Below are 15,873 nucleotides of genomic sequence, written 5' to 3'. Positions count from 1 at the left end.
CTCTTAGCAATGCTTGCTTCACAGCGCTGTTTATGACTTCAAGCCTATCAACTCCTGAGATTAGGCTGACAATACTAAAGTGCCTATTAGAACATCCAATAGTCAAAAGGTATATGAAATACAAATGGTATAGAGAGAAATAGTCGACACGTCATAATTCCTATAATAACTACAACCTAAAAACTTCTTAACTGGGAATATTGAACCACCAGCTTTCATATGTTCTCATCGGATGCTAGCGGAACGTCGAGCCGTAACAGGTTTTAAGGGCTTGTGAGTAAGCATTTCACTGTAAGGTCTAGAGGTCGACCGAGTAAATCGGAATGGACGATTAATTATTCATAACAATCGGTAATCAGCATTTTTGGACACCGATCATGGCCGATTACATTGCACTCCACGAGGAGTTGTAGAAACATCTCAGAAACTCCCCAAATACAGGTGTGCCAAGCTTGTAGCGTCATACCCAAGAAGACTCAATGCTGTAATCACTGCCAAAGGTGCTTCAACAAAGTACTGAGTAAAGGGTCTGAATACTTATGTAAATGTGATAGTTATTTTTATTTAATAAATTTGCAAAAATGTCTACAAACCTGTTTTTGCTCTGTCATTATGGAGTATAAATTATTTAATCCATTTTAGAATAAGGCTGTAAGGTAACAAAATGAATATACTGTACAACGCATCACAAAACACATCCTACCTTCTCCTTGATGCTGAGGAGGTATTTGCTGTGTGTCTCAGAAGGGGCTCCGTCCAACACGCTGTAGGTCTGCGTTCCCCGTGTGATGATTCGGCACACCTCACGCTGTACCACCCGGTCAAACTTGGTGGGCTTCAGCATGGTCTTACAGCGAGCCTCCATCATGTCTGGAGTCTCTGTCTGCTCCACACGTGCCACCTAACATAAGAAATAATTTATTAATGACTGAGGAGAAATTGGTTTGCCAGAAAAACAGTAGTGATGGGGGGAAATAGTTACATACCGCAATATTATTTTGGATAAGGTTAAGCCTTTTAAAAAGGATGAGTCTAAGCTTTCTTTTAAAAAAACAAAATGGCTCCCCACCTTGTATCCCCTCTGCACCAGTCCGTCTGAGAAGCGTCCAAAGCCTATCTCGGGAAAGCCAGAGTGGGCCCAGGACCCCTTCATGAAGGTCAGACCCAGCTCGTTGACACCAATCACAGCGTCCATGTGGTACAGCTCATAGAACTTACCCACCTGAGTAATAATACATTTTATTTGCACCTTTCAAGATGAGGACACTAAAGGCCAGATTCACAGCCACAAATTCTGCCTAGTCCTAGACTAAAAAGCATGTTCAAAGGTGAATCTCCAAGAATTCAGGCTGTTCTGGAGGCAGGGGGGGGGGGGGGGGGGGGGGGGGGGTCTGACCCTGTACAAGATGGGGGTGCCTAATAAACTGGCCGGGGAGTCAATGTTAAACAAAGCAGCATTGCACCTCCACCAAAATACAACATTTTAATGATTTATAGTACCTTGAAGAAGAGCACGGCATCAAACGTCTCCGACTTGAGCTGCCACCAGCGCCGCATGCCTGGGGTCGTTTTGTTCAAGAAGTCTTCTGGGACATACAGAGTCGTGGGGTCGTAGTCTTCCTCAGACTGTTTCCGTCTCTTGGCGTCTTTCCTCCGGCCTTCCTGTAGCCAATCAAGCTTCTCATGGTCCCATACCGTAGCCCCACCTTGCCCGCAGGCACCGGAGCCATTCGCCTGGCTGTCGAAGCTCTCCGGGGCCGAAAAGGCTGAGAGTCGAGACTTGGTGTTGGCTGTGATGGTGCTAGATAAGGGGGCTCTCTTGGCGGTTTCTGGAAGAGTGGGAGTCTTGGGTTTTGGTTTGGCACTGGATGGCTTCTCCGCGGGTCGTTTGCGTTTCACCGGTTTAACTGGGCTGTCAGGTTCAGCCTCACGTTCACTTTCTACATCTTCCTCCGACGCACTGTTCACTACCTCTTCCTCATCTTCCTCACTGCTGCATCCGGCCTGTTCTGGTTTGAATTCGTCACCCGAGCCTTCACTGTCGGAGGCGACCACGATGCGGCGACGCTTAGACTTGCCGCCCTGTTCTGCTGTGGCACGGGAGGAACGGCGACTAGGCTTTGACTTCACTGTCTCCTCATCTTCCTCTTCAGTCAAATCTTCGTCGGTCAATGTTGACTTATCAAGCTGTCGGAGGAAAGGCAAATGAGAATACAGTATTTCAGTTTTTCAAGGGGGGAAAAATTATATGGGCTCTCGAGTGGCGAAGTGGTTTAAGGCACTGCATCTCACTGCTTGAGGCGTCACTACAGACACCCTGGTTCGAATCCAGGCTGTATCACAACCAGCCATGATTGGAAATCCCAGTGTCGTCCGGTTTTTAAATTTAAATATTCAACACATTTGTTTTACACATGCCAGTTCGCACACAAGACAGTAATATATGTATACATATAATGATACAGTATTTACATTATTGAGTGGTAAGTTCAATGTTGAAAAAATTCCCTAAATATCGATGCAGAGTTGCAGTGAAAAGATAAAGACAAGACAGATGCGTGCTGTGTTTTGCTCTGAAGCCTGATTTAATCATTTTTTAAAAAAGCAGTTGTGTTTACTGTTCACGTGAACAGGGCATGTTGAATCCCAACGAATCAATCCTGGATGCTCACGTTGTAAAAAGCTAAGAAAAAAAGACCAGTGACAGCTATGGCTGGCGGAGGAGCTGAAGAACTGGAAAAGCCTCCAGCTTCATTTAACTCTCATGGATGGGAGAATTTTGGCTTCCTTGTCAAATATGATGACGGAAGAAGGGTGGTGGACAACACCATTACGGCGTGTAGGCATTATGCCACAAGAAAGCCGTATGATCATGGAAATACATGGAGCATGGCCACACTTAAAGCGTCATCACCCAGGTGTGTCAGTGACAGGAGCCAACTCAGCCAAGAGACAACTTCTCACCGCGACATTTAAGCAGCCCTTTGCTGCAGAATCAGACCTGGTTAAAGCCATCACCAAAATCTATTGGGATGTTTATCACTGCAGACATGAGGCCATACTCTGTTGTGGAAAACAAAGGGTTTAAACATATGGTGAAAGTGCTTGAGCCATTCTACGAAATCCCCTCACCTTTATGAACAGGAAAATATCAAAATTGTCGATGAATTATCCAAGGCATCCTGTTACCCACACCCCAGACGGGTGTACCTCCAGGGTAACAGAAAGCTACGTGACTGACTGCTCACTACACCAGAGGAGGGGACCTCCAGGGTAACAGAAAGCTACGTGACTGACTGCTCACTACACCAGAGGAGTGGGAGATGTGAAGTCCGGTGCTACAGACACGCCCCCTCTATGAGAGAAACACAAATCGGGCGCAGGTACTGCTAGGAGCAGTAGCAGAGTGGAAGCAAGAGAGGCCCAATAGCAATATCCCAACCACCACAGATAATGTCAAGAACCAAGTAAATGCAGTGAGAGGCTGGACTGGGGACACAGATAGCTTGCATTGCACATGTGATCAATTTAGCATCTCAAAGGGGAATCTCAGTGAACAAGATGGATCGCCTCCTTGGGAGGATCAGGAAGGTGGTTTCCTTTTTCCACCGGAGCACAACAGCCGCTCATGTGCTTAAGACCAAGCAAGAAATGCTACAGCTACCGACCCACAAGTTCATACACAATGTCACAACAAGATGGAACTCCACTTATGACACATTGGAGCTCTATCTTGAGCAGCAGGCAGCTGTGAAAGTGGCAGAGGAGGTCCTCCAGGTGCTCAAACCCCTCAAAACAGTTACAACCTTATTGAGCACTGAAACTGCACCGTCTGTGTCCATGATCCTACCTCTGAAAACAAGGATTCTACAATCTATGGCCCCAAGATAGGAAGACAGCACCATCACTAGAGATGTCAAGGCTGCCATTAGAGAGGACCTGAACCCCAGATACCCCCCTAATGTACAGGACTACCTTCATAGATCTACTGCACTGGATCCAAGGTTCAAGTCAAATCAAATGTCATTTGTCACATGCACCAAATACAACAGGTGTAGTAGACCTTACAGTGAAATACTTACTTACAAGCACTTAACCAACGATGCAGTTTTAAGAAAATACCTAAAAAAAAGTAAGAGATAAGAATAACAAATATTTTAAGAGCAGTAGTAAAATAACAGCAGGCCTATATACAGGGGGTACCGGTACAGAGTCAATGTGTGGGGGCACCAGTGTCGAGGTAATTGAGATAATTATGTACATGCAGGTAGGGTTGTTAAAGTGGCTATGCATAGATAACAGAGAGTAGTAGCAGTGGGGGGGGGGGAATAGTATGGGTAGCCATTTGATTAGCTGTTCAGGAGTCTTATAGCTTGGGGGTAGAAGCTGTTTAGAAGCCTCTTGGACCTAGACTTGGCGCCCCGGTACCGCTTGCCCTGCGGTATCAGAGAGAACAGTCTATGACTAGGGTGGCTGGAGTCTGAGGACCTTCCTCTGACACCGCCTGGTATAGAGGTCCTGGATGGCAGGAAGCTTGGCCCCGGTGATGTACTGGGCCGTACGCACTATCCTCTGTAGTGCCTTGCGGTCGGAGGCCGAGCAGTTGCCATACCAGGCAGTGATGCAACCTGTCAGGATGCTCTCAATGGTGCAACTGTAAACCTTTTGAGGATCTGAGGACCCGTGCCAAATCTTTTCAGTCTCCTGAGGGGGAATAGGTTTTGTCGTGCCCTCTTCACGACTGTCTTGGACCATGTTAGTTTGTTGTTAATGTGAACGCCAAGGAACTTGAAGCTCTCAACATGTCTCACCTAGACCATGCCCTACACCGGAGGACATACAGTGACCTCATCACTGAGATTGTGGCCACTGAAGAGGTAAAAAAATAAATCTTAGTCTACGCTATTGCTATTAGAATCATCCATTTTTGAGTTGGAATAATAATGGCTTTTATTAAATGTAATTGCCACAATTATAGTTCTATGAAATATGAAAATAAATAGTTCAATAGATAACGTAATTTCCGGACTATTAAGCGCACCTGAATATAAGCCGCACCCACTGAATTTTTTAAAAAGTATTATTTTGAACATAAATAAGCCGCACATGTCTATAAGCCGCAGGTGCCTACCGGTACATTGAAACAAATTCACTTTACACAGGCTTTAACGAAACACAGCTTGTAACAAAAATAAATAGGGTTTAACGAAACACGGCTTGTAACAAAAAATAAAAAATTAGCAGTAAGCTTTAGTTGTCTTTTTGCACTGAGTCAATTCCTCACGCTGCTGTTTCCAACATCTTATCATCGACTCATTAAGACCAAGCTCCCGTGCAGCAGCTCTATTTCCTTTTCCAACAGCCAGATCAATAGCCTTCAACTTGAAAGCTGCATCATATGCATTTCTGTGTCTTTGCCATGATGAGGGTGACAAAATGACTACCGTAATCAGAATGATGGGAAGTTTGAGAGCGCTCGATTTAATCTAAACAGTAAACAAAAAAGTTGTTTGACCGTAACCCGTTCGGCAATTTCATTGGTCTAATGAAAGCTTCATGCCGGCAAAAAACTGTGCACGTCACAGAATGTGTGTTTTTTCTTTTAGAAAAAACATTGAAAGCGGGAAAAATCCATATATTAGCCGCGTCATTGTTTAAGCCGCGAGGTTCAAAGCCTGGGAAAAAAAGTTGCGGCTTATAGTCCGGAATTTACGGTAGTCATTTTTTCTGCAGGGTCGAGCCAACTCAGAGGCATCTCCTCCACAAAATAATTTGGCCATGAAGGAGCTTTTCGGGGAGACTTTTGCGAGCAAGGACACAAGCAAGACGTTTGCCAACACCATCAAAGAGGAGGTGGCATCCTACAAGGCAGCAAGCGGTGTTCCAGTGGATGGTGATCCACTGACATGGTGGAAAAGCAATGAGTGTAAATACCCTCACATTGCCATGATGGCAAGATGCTACCTGGCTGTGCCTGGCACTTCAGTTCACAGCGAGAGGGTGTTTTCCACAGCAGGAAACATAGTAACTGCAAAGAGGTCAACCCTCTCCCCAGACAATGTAGACATCCTCATCTTTCTGAAAAAGAAGAAGTTATAATCTCTTTGCTTTCTTTAAAAAAAAAATGTTTTATGTTGACACAGGCTATTTTTTTCATTCACTATTGTTCAAAGGAAGAAGGTATCATGCCGCATATTGTACTTTAACAATTGAGTATTGAATATTTTATTTGAATATTTTATTTAAACATTGCAAAGTTCCTTGCTTTAAGTGTTCTTTAAGTAATAAATGGAAAGCAAAGTTATTTGTCTCCCTTTTTTTTGCGGAGCTGAAAAATTATCCGATCCATGACTCAAAACCGTGAGTTTTGTGATCCGTTGCACCACTACTAGATAGATTGTGGATTAATAAAGTATCAATCAAATGGAAATGCAATGTTAGCAGCAGTACATACAAACGGAAAGGTTCTCTCACCTCCATATCCTCCTCCTCGTCTTCCTCAGCATCAGATGGGTCCATACAGACAGGCATCTTCAGTCTGGTCTCTGGGCTGTCTGGCATAGCAGCATCAGCCAGCTCCATGGCCCTGCGGATCACAGGCTTACCACTGAAGAACACCCCTCCTGTCTTAGCATCACTGCTGTCCGAGCCTGGGATGGAGTACAAGTGAGAAGCAACATTATTTTTAGTACACTCAAGTGTATATGGCTCTAAAACAACGTTCCGTCTAATCTGCGAGCGCAGTAGCTCCGAGACAGCAGAGCAGCTCCCCAGGACTGTCGCGCAGAAATATTAGCCCACAGAGAGAAGCACGAGATTGAACTTCACTCAACTTTCCAGAGCAATGGTCACCAAGGCATTAATAGTGGATCACCAACATTTCTGTAAAAAACAAAAACAAAGCTGTGTTCCTTTTTTGGGGGGGCTGTAAATGCACCCGATTTAGCTGCCCTGCGCGCCGACTAGGCCAACTGTTGCCATTTAGAAACTTTTCATGTGTCTGAAGGTACAAACTGCCTTCCCGGCGGGCCCAGAGAGCAAATGAAGTGTACTACAGGCCTAACGCTGCCCAATCGGACGGCCCAGATTGCCTTGTCTGCAGTAATGTAGCAGGCATAAGAAATCTACAGCAAAGTTGATACTGAGATTACAAAACATTTTAAACCATGACTAAAGAGAAAAATGTCAACAAATACAGCAAAGAGATGGTGTTTTTATGAGTGAGTTCATGTTTAAGTTCTTACTCAGCACTGTCAACACTTTGCATTCATCACTTATGAGCCGTAAAATGCGCATTCTTCCTATTTCCACTCAGCACTACAACAAGCAGTGCAGCAGTAATGAATGAGTAGGAATGTGTATCTATAGACTTGCGTTGTTATTAGCGGCTTGGGTCGAGGAATCTCTCTCTGTTCACGGAAGTAAAAATACGAACTTGTGCATGAGGCAGAAATAATGCGGTGCGACTCGAGTTGCCATCAGCTGGAAGACGGTCCCCTTTTGGTCAGTGGACAAAAGGGAGAGCAAAGGGCTGTTGAGAGGCGGACCCTCAAGCAGACTGATCATCAAATGCAGGCACATCACATTTTTTAAAATGTATGCTCACTCAGCTGTGCCTCAAGTAATACAACAGCTCTGTTACAGGTGTGATCATATAGCTTACCTCAAATTTTGAAATGTTTTTTAAAAAAAAGCATTTTTATGGCCTGAACAACAATGCATTGACAGGGCAATTCAAGCAAAGCCAGTATGTGTTGATAAATATATTCGGCCTATAGCTTACTGCTCAAACCTCATTGCTACAGTACTGTTTTTAATTCAGTCCCTCCAGGATTGTGCTTTCCTTTTTTGTGTGATTTCTGCAGCCAGAAATGCCTGATTTTGTGGCAGCTTTTTTGAAATTCTGCGATACATTTTGCGATGTTTTTTTTTCCACGTTAAATTTCATAAAGCAATAAAAAGTCATGTGTGCTCAATTTTAGGACAATTTTAAGCAGAATACATAATACAAAAACAATTTGAGTACTTTAGAGGTTTTGATTTTGTTTATTTTCCGGAGAAAACAGCTCTGTCATAATCTACTCACACATTCACCTCTCCATCAGGCGTTGGGCTTGCTATCAACACGAGATGCATCTCACATTCCTACTCACGCTAGCTCTCTCTCAAAAAAAAAGTTGATTCAAAGCTTATCAATCGCTTTCAATTTAAGGATCAATATTTCTTTCTAACAAGTTGTCTTCAAAATACTTGATTGTGATTTTTTTCTGAAACGGTCGTAAGGGAGATAAAGAACAGAAAACGTCAAAATAGAGTATTGTGGTTGATATATACTCTTGAAACAGTATTACCATTTCTAAAAAATCCAGAAAGATTGTGCTTTAGTGATCCGTATTAAGTTCTACAGAGTTTAAAACGGCAAAGCTGACAAATTGCACTCAGTGCTTTGAGCAGCGCTCTCCATACACAGACTGGGGAGAGCAGAGTGCCGACCACCCTACCAAAGCCAAGGTTAGCGGAGTACAAGTTTGAGTAAATCGCCACTCACCTTGATTCTTTCAGCGCTTGCCACAGTCTTCCCTGCTACCACTTCAGTCATGGTGATCTGCCGCTGCTGTGGGAACTGTTCTGACATTCTCATATGCTTTGCTGATTCGAAGTGATTGTTGAATTTCTCTAGTTTCAAAAAACATTTGGAAATTGTTTCGCACGGTCGTTTGTTGGCAAATAAGATTGATTTCTGTTCCTTGTACTGCCCGCCAGCCATCAACAATCAGCCATCATCCTCGCACGTGAACACGCTGACAGGCCAAGGGGAAAAAACTTTGATGTGTGGTTGGATTGGACATTTTCCACAGTAACAGTAATTAGTCAAAATTACAAACCCGCTTTTGATTGAACCCTTTTATGCGCTAAAAGTGCAGGGATATGTCAAAATTGCGAGCTCTCGCACAATATGCGCTGATTGGTTCATTTTGCATTAAATTATGCAATTGCAGAATCCTGGAGGGACTGTTAATTGGTTAACGTTGTGTAGACTTATGGTTTTTTAAGTCATGTTAAAAAAAAAGCTGAGCAGTAGATCTCAGCTTGCATTTTGACTCAGTGATCTTTACTCATAAAAAGGTTGGTGACCACTGTTCTAGAGTTTTCCCTGTTAACACTATCAATTGTGATCGAATCAACGCAATATTAGTCACTTTCAATGCAACATACCGAAACAAAACATGCGAGAGATTTTGTTATAGGCAGAACACGGAGTAGGATTCTATTGCATTGACACCCACTACTCAGCCCGCACGCATAAACAATCAGAGCTGCAGTAGGTCTATACGCAAATAGACCATTGCCACATATGGATCTGTGCCACTTACTTTGAACTGGACTGTGTTTACAGCATAAACGGTTGTGAGTAGATGTGCTTGTTTTGAGATCAAAGCAAAAGCTGCATGTAGCCACATGTGCACATTTTGGTCATATACTTTGCTATTTAATGAGTTATTAGCCAAGTTACAGATCATTTTTAGTCAGCAATAGGGGAGTGATTGCCTCCTACAAGAGCACAAAACATGAACATTTCTAGATATCTTTGAAATGCAAGTCCGGTAAAGAGCTTGTTTGTCGTCTTAAATGGGCAGTGTTGTATTTTGGGACAGGCTTTAATAAGATTGGTAGCCAATAGACAGAGGGCAGCATAATTTGTCTGATTTTCTGTAATAATGGTATGGGAATAATAATGCATTTTATTTTGTAAAGTGGTTTCTTGCATCAAACATGACAACATTTTCAGTCACTGTGTCTGAAGGACAAGGGGATAAATAGTGGAAAAAAATATATTTTACCTTTATTTAACTAGGCAAGTCAGTTAAAACCTCTTCGCTAGAGGGGGCAGTATTTTCACAGCCGGATGAAAAACGTACCCAATTTAAACAGGTTACTACTCTGGCTCAGAAACTAGAATATGCATATTATTAGTATATTTGGATAGAAAACACTCTGAAGTTTCTAAAACTGTTTGAATGGTGTCTGTGAGTATAACAGAACTCATATGGCAGGCAAAAACCTGAGAAAATTCCAAGCAGGAAGTGGCCTGTCTAAGAATTTGTAGTTCTTTTGGTTCTCTATCGAAACTACAGTATCTGTGGGGTTACGTAGCACTTTCTAAGCCTTCCATTGGCTCTCTAAAGCCTTCAGAAAGCAGATTGAGGCGTCTCCTGTCTCTGGGCAGAGTTTTGTAGCTCAGTTTGTCAGTGGTCTGCCTGATGACTAAGAGATTGGATATGCGCATTCACGAGACCACACTGTTTTTTCTTTCAGCCTTTGAATGAATATGCTATTGTCCGGTTGGAATATTATCGCTATTTTACGAGAAAAATACCATAAAAATTGATTTTAAACAGCGTTTGACATGCTTCTAAGTACGGTAATGGAACATTTTGAATTTTTTTGTCTCGAATTGTGCTCGCGCGTTACCCTTTGGATAGTGACCTGAACACACAAACAAAACAGAGGTATTTGGACATAACTATGGATTATTTTGAACAAAAACAACAACATTTCTTGTGGAAGTAGCAGTCCTGGGAGTGCATTCTGACGAAGATCAGCAAAGGTAATACCATTTTTCTAATACTAATTCTGAGTTTAGTGAGCCCCGAACTTGGCGGGTGTCTGAATAGCTCACCGTGATGGCTGAGCTATGTACTCAGAATATTGCAAAATGTGCTTTCGCCGAAAAGCTATTTTAAAATCTGACATAGCGATTGCATAAAGGAGTTCTGTATCTATAATTCTTAAAATAATTGTTAGGTATTTTGTCAACGTGTATGATGAGTAACTTAGTAAATTCTCCGGAAGTTTGCGGTGGGAATACAATTTCTGAACATCACATGGCAATGAATAAAGCTGTTTTTTGATATAAATATGAACTTGATTGAACAAAACATGCATGTATTGTATAACATAATGTCCTAGGAGTGTCATCTGATGAAGATCAAAGGTTAGTGCTTCATTTAGCTGTGTTTTGGGTTTTTGTGACATATATGCTTGCTTGGAAAATGGCTGTGTGATTATTTTGGGCTGTGTACTCTCCTAACATAATCTAATGTTTTGCTTTCGCTGTAAAGCCTTTTTGAAATCGGATAATGTGGTTAGATTAACGAGAGTCTTATCTTTAAAATGGTGTAAAATAGTTGTATGTTTGAAAAATGTAAATTGAATTTGAGGTTTTTGTATTTTGCGCCACGCTCTTCCATTGGATATTGGCGAGGCGTTCCTCTAGCGGAACCCCTAGATGTAAGAAGTTAACTTCACTAGGGTAGGGGGCAGCATTCGGTATTTTGGATGAAAAGCGTGCCCAAATTAAACTGCCTGCTACTCAGGCCCAGAAGCTAGGATATGCATAGAATCGGATAGAAAACACTCTAAAGTATCCAAAATAATGTCTGAGTATAACAGAACTGATACGGCAGGCGAAAACCTGAGGAAAATCCATCCAAGAAGTACTATTATTTTGAAAGGCTGTTTTTCCATTGAAAGCCTATCCACCATACAAAGACTTAGGACCCAGTTCACGATCTCTATGGCTTCTTCTACATGTGGCCAGTCTTTAGGCATTGTTTCAGGCTTTTACTCTGAAAAATGAGGGCGATACAGCCCTTTCAATGAGCGGACAGTGGAAACTTCCAGACATGAGTCCAGCGTGTGATCGGGAGCGCGCCTTTGTTTCTCCTTTTCTATTGACGAAGCTTTTGTCCGGTTGAAATATTAGATTATTTATGACAAAAACAACCTGAGGACTGATTTTAAACATCGTTTGACATGTTTCTACGAACTTTTATTGTACTTTTTTGACTTTTCATCTGGATGTTGAGAGCGCGCTTTGTGCCTTTGGATTACTGAACTAAACGCACCAACAAAACTAAGGTTTTTGGACATAAAGAGGGACATTATCGAACAAAACAAACATTTATTGTGTAACATGGAGTCCTGGGAGTGCCACCAGATGAAGATCAAAGGTAAGTGATTAATTTAATTGCTATTTCTGACTTTTGTGAGTCCTCTCCTTGGCTGGAAAATGTCTGTATGGTGTTTTGTGGCTAGGCGCTGTCCTAACATAATCGCATGGTGTGCTTTCGCCGTAAAGCCTTTTTGAAACTGACACAGCGGCTGGATTAACAGGAAGTTCATCTTTAAAATGGTGTATAATACTTGTATGTTTGAGGAATTTTAATTATGGGATTTCTGTTGTTTGAATTTGGCGCCCTGCAATTTCACTGGCTGTTGTCGAGGTGGGACACTAGCGTCCCAATGATACCAGAGAGGTTAAGAACAAATTCTTATTTACAATGACGGCCTAGGAACAGTGGGTTAACTGTCTTGTTCAGGGGCAGAACGACAGATTTTGTACCTGCAATTTTTTTCTCTCCACAAGTTGCATGGAATGCAGCCCTACATTGAACACCACACATTGGCTGCTACTGTAGGCTGAATGATAGAACAGCTATTTCCATGTTAAAATGTTATGGGATGCATTTTCTCCTTTGTTTTTGATGGTAGGCCATTCTGGTAGGCCTACATTATGATCAAATAGCCACAGTAGCCTACATAGCCACTTAACACTGTAACCTAAAGCAGGTACAGCCTCAGTGTTCACAGTAAACGCTCACGGGAAGTTGCACTGAATTTTCACAACATTCAAGTTTGCGCTCAGCAGACCTGATATTTGCTCAATGCCGAAAACATTGCTTTAGAATCAATAAAAACCATTTTTTGGAGAAGCTATTGCTGTAGTAACCGCTTAACTGGCATCTTACATCACTAGCTGTAGCATAGCTAGAATTAGCCTGATATCAGATTTACTTGTGCCGTCTTGCAAACTCCTATGGTCATTGTCTTCCATGACAACAAACATAGGAGTTGGAAAGACAGAACAAACAGATCTGGGGCCAGGCTAACCAAGAGCAGATGACAATAGATGTCCACCTGCACAGGCTAGGTGAGTGACGCAGCACGCTGTAGATAGCAAAGGAAGGGAGTTTTGGACAGGTAAATCATAGCTTTCTCACCTTGATACTCGCGGATATATTTGGTGCTGACCCAGCCCCTGGTCGGTGGCTCGTCGAAGAAGTGGACATGCAGGCGCTGGCTTTTACCCCTGCCCCTCATCTGCTGCCCGCTGACAGGCTGGGGCACTACCATACACGGCCACCAGGGGTGCCCCTCTAGCTTGGCCCACACCAAGGCTCCGGCGCTGAATGGACATGGTGCTGGACTGGAAGAAAATGAGATGGAGAATTAAAATATCAGACAACAGGTTACCTAGTAACAATTTCTCCTGTCTACCCAAGTGTCTACTTGTTGAACTTCCTTTTATGGATTTGAAAGGAAATCACTGGTATAGTAACTCCCTTGTCTACTCTAGCCTATGCCTACTCCAATCCAATTATTTTTACATGTGGGGAGCAGTGAACGAGTGCACACTTCAAGGGGAAAGGGAGGTTGAGGGAAATATGGATCCGTCCCATTCATTTGTTTTACAATATCCTAAGGTAGCAGGCGTAAAAGAAAACACCTGAGCGGAGTTTCCACATCCAGTTTTCAGCTGAAAATTAAGCTAGGTTGAATAGGGTTGAATTAGCTGTATCACAGAGTTACTAAACCCAGAGGCGCAAGATCATGAGATGGGAATGCTTGTGAAACAGACCAGGCCGGGTTTTGCTTCCTTGTTAATTTTCTCAAAATCTAAAAGGCACAACCTAGATTCGAGCAAATGTCTTAAGTAGATGAACATATTACTCCAACCTTGTGAAACTGATATGTTTACATTTTTGTCAAAGGAGTGCCTTTGATTTGATGGCCTGTTCACTACGGGTTGACCATTAGACACGATGATGTGTTTCTGCGCATCGTGTCTAATGGTCGGTGTGATCGGGGATTTATATTGAAGAAGCAGCTTCTGCCCGTCTTTGGCTGTATCCCTTAAAACCGGATGCATCCGGTTGTTGTCAATTCAGCTAACGCCTCGTTCACACCAACAGCATCATTGCGCAAAATGGTACGCAGCATCATCTGGATGTGTGTGCAACAAGAGTTCAACAATCACCTTCTGCTACCATTTCTGTCAAGCCATCTATGCATACAGTTTCCCAAATACGTTTGATAAATCCAACGCAATGCTGCAGGGCAAATGCAGCATTCCATTGGAAATGAATGTACTTCCACAGATAGAACAATGAGCCAGATGTTTCACCGGATGTATAAATGTGAGGCATCTGCTTGGCGTTTCCACTCACTACCAAATATGGTAGTGAGAGGAAGCCCAGTGGCTGGCAGTGGGAGGAGATGGATTTTGGCTGACATTCTCAATGAAATATTTGATCTCAACACAGTTCTGTTCCCAAAACTAAAATGTGTTATTTACAGAGTGGACTACATTTTGTTGACTTTACCCTTTGCGAAAGTTCAAAAAAAAATCGCGTTGTTTAGTAGGAGTGTAAAGGCGAATTCAGTTATTACACATGGCACTTGATAGAGTAGGCCTTCCCTAACGGAAATATGCAGATGCATGCTAGAACGTGTCAATAGGCTCTCACTAGCTCGTGCTTGGCTCTGTCCACCTCCTTGCTTGTTCTACCCACTATGACGAATTTGTTCCCATTGGAAACGGCAGGCTGTTGTCTATATTGGTTTAGTTATAAAAACAATCATTGGTACTTCTGGTGTTCCAAAATGAAATGACACTGTGATCGAGGCTTAAACCTAGTTTCACATAGATCTTAAGATATGGTATGATGCCTTGCCCCTTTGAATATAATTGGTCTCCCTGGGTCTACGTCCACCCGCATCATGCCAGTCACGAAAGTGTTGAATTACATGACACGTTCTCCCGCCAAATGACGCATGCATGTTACTTTGCACATTGACATGCTTGATCAGAATGTATCATTACTCCAACAGCAACACTGTCAGAAAACAGTTACACAAGGAAGTGTGTTGAAGGGTTGAGACACAAATAACATTACTAGTTAAGTGATCAGCTGGTTAGCCAGTTTTATCCAGCCACTAATCTGTCTAAATCTGTCTAAATCGTATTGCATTACATAACGTATGTCCTGTGTAGACGAGAGTTAGCCATTTCACAAATCAATTAGCATTTCTGCGCGAGTTATAATTAGCTACTGTAGCTAGCTACCGCTAAAACCACTAGCCACAACAAAGCAACTCGTTGTTTGTGCTAGCTAACTAATTTGAGCCATCTGTCTTACCTCTCCTGTATTGTTAGTGTCTTATTCCCAAAGAGTTTGCCGAATCCGCCTTTGCTCGCTTTTGCATTAAGGGGTTTTGTAGGAGTCTTTTTGGTGGTGGGAGTTTGAGATGCATGCTTAGCTTCTTCTTTTGGAGAGCTGTTCTTTTTTCGAACTGAGGATGGCAAGTCGGCTTCTGCGGGCGAGGGACTCGGTTTCGCCTTCGGAACCGGTGGCGGAGACTTATTGAAAAAATTGAAAATGCTGCTTTGCTTCGCCATAAAGCCTGTTTATGGAAAAATGTATAATAAAGTGATTTAGTTCGTCAAATGTTTAGAATCTGCTAACTCTCTGTCTGGTCTGCAGGCATCAGTGCTCGTGCACTGTTCGCGGGAAATTCTCAGAAGGTAAAAGGTCATGTGGGAGTGGCTACAAGGGAATTCAGCCAATGGCAAACCATCTTTATTCTTGGTATTTATTAATCAAATATTTTTGGGTTCATGCTGGTTCATGTCAAACAATTAAAACATGTATTTTCTCTGCCCGAGTAAGAATAAGTTCATAGATATTTGTATTTATTTAGGAGTTACATTTCATCATGATACAGACCGACTATGTTATGCGATAGCCA

At 42.6% G+C, this 15,873-nt stretch overlaps 1 protein-coding gene across 1 annotated transcript in view; it reads right to left on the bottom strand.

Moving 5' to 3' along the window:
- The window catches only part of msh6 (mutS homolog 6 (E. coli)), a 36,297-nt gene extending 20,643 nt beyond the window's left edge, over positions 1-15,654 (bottom strand). The window contains exons 1-6 of the mRNA XM_014180016.3: positions 15,264-15,654; positions 13,065-13,270; positions 6,475-6,650; positions 1,501-2,187; positions 1,070-1,222; positions 704-901 (exon numbers count right to left, since the gene is read on the bottom strand). Coding sequence (XP_014035491.2) covers positions 704-901; positions 1,070-1,222; positions 1,501-2,187; positions 6,475-6,650; positions 13,065-13,270; positions 15,264-15,523 — 1,680 coding nt within the window. The 5' untranslated portion in view covers positions 15,524-15,654. The remainder of the gene's footprint in view (positions 1-703; positions 902-1,069; positions 1,223-1,500; positions 2,188-6,474; positions 6,651-13,064; positions 13,271-15,263) is intronic.
- Positions 15,655-15,873: the final 219 nt, after the last annotated feature.

The sequence above is a fragment of the Salmo salar genome, chromosome 28 (assembly GCF_965601325.2).
Source record: "Salmo salar chromosome 28, fSalSal1, whole genome shotgun sequence".
Taxonomy (NCBI): domain Eukaryota; kingdom Metazoa; phylum Chordata; class Actinopteri; order Salmoniformes; family Salmonidae; genus Salmo; species Salmo salar.
The sequence above is the reverse complement of the archived record's forward strand: the minus strand, read 5'-3'. Positions and strand labels throughout refer to the sequence as shown.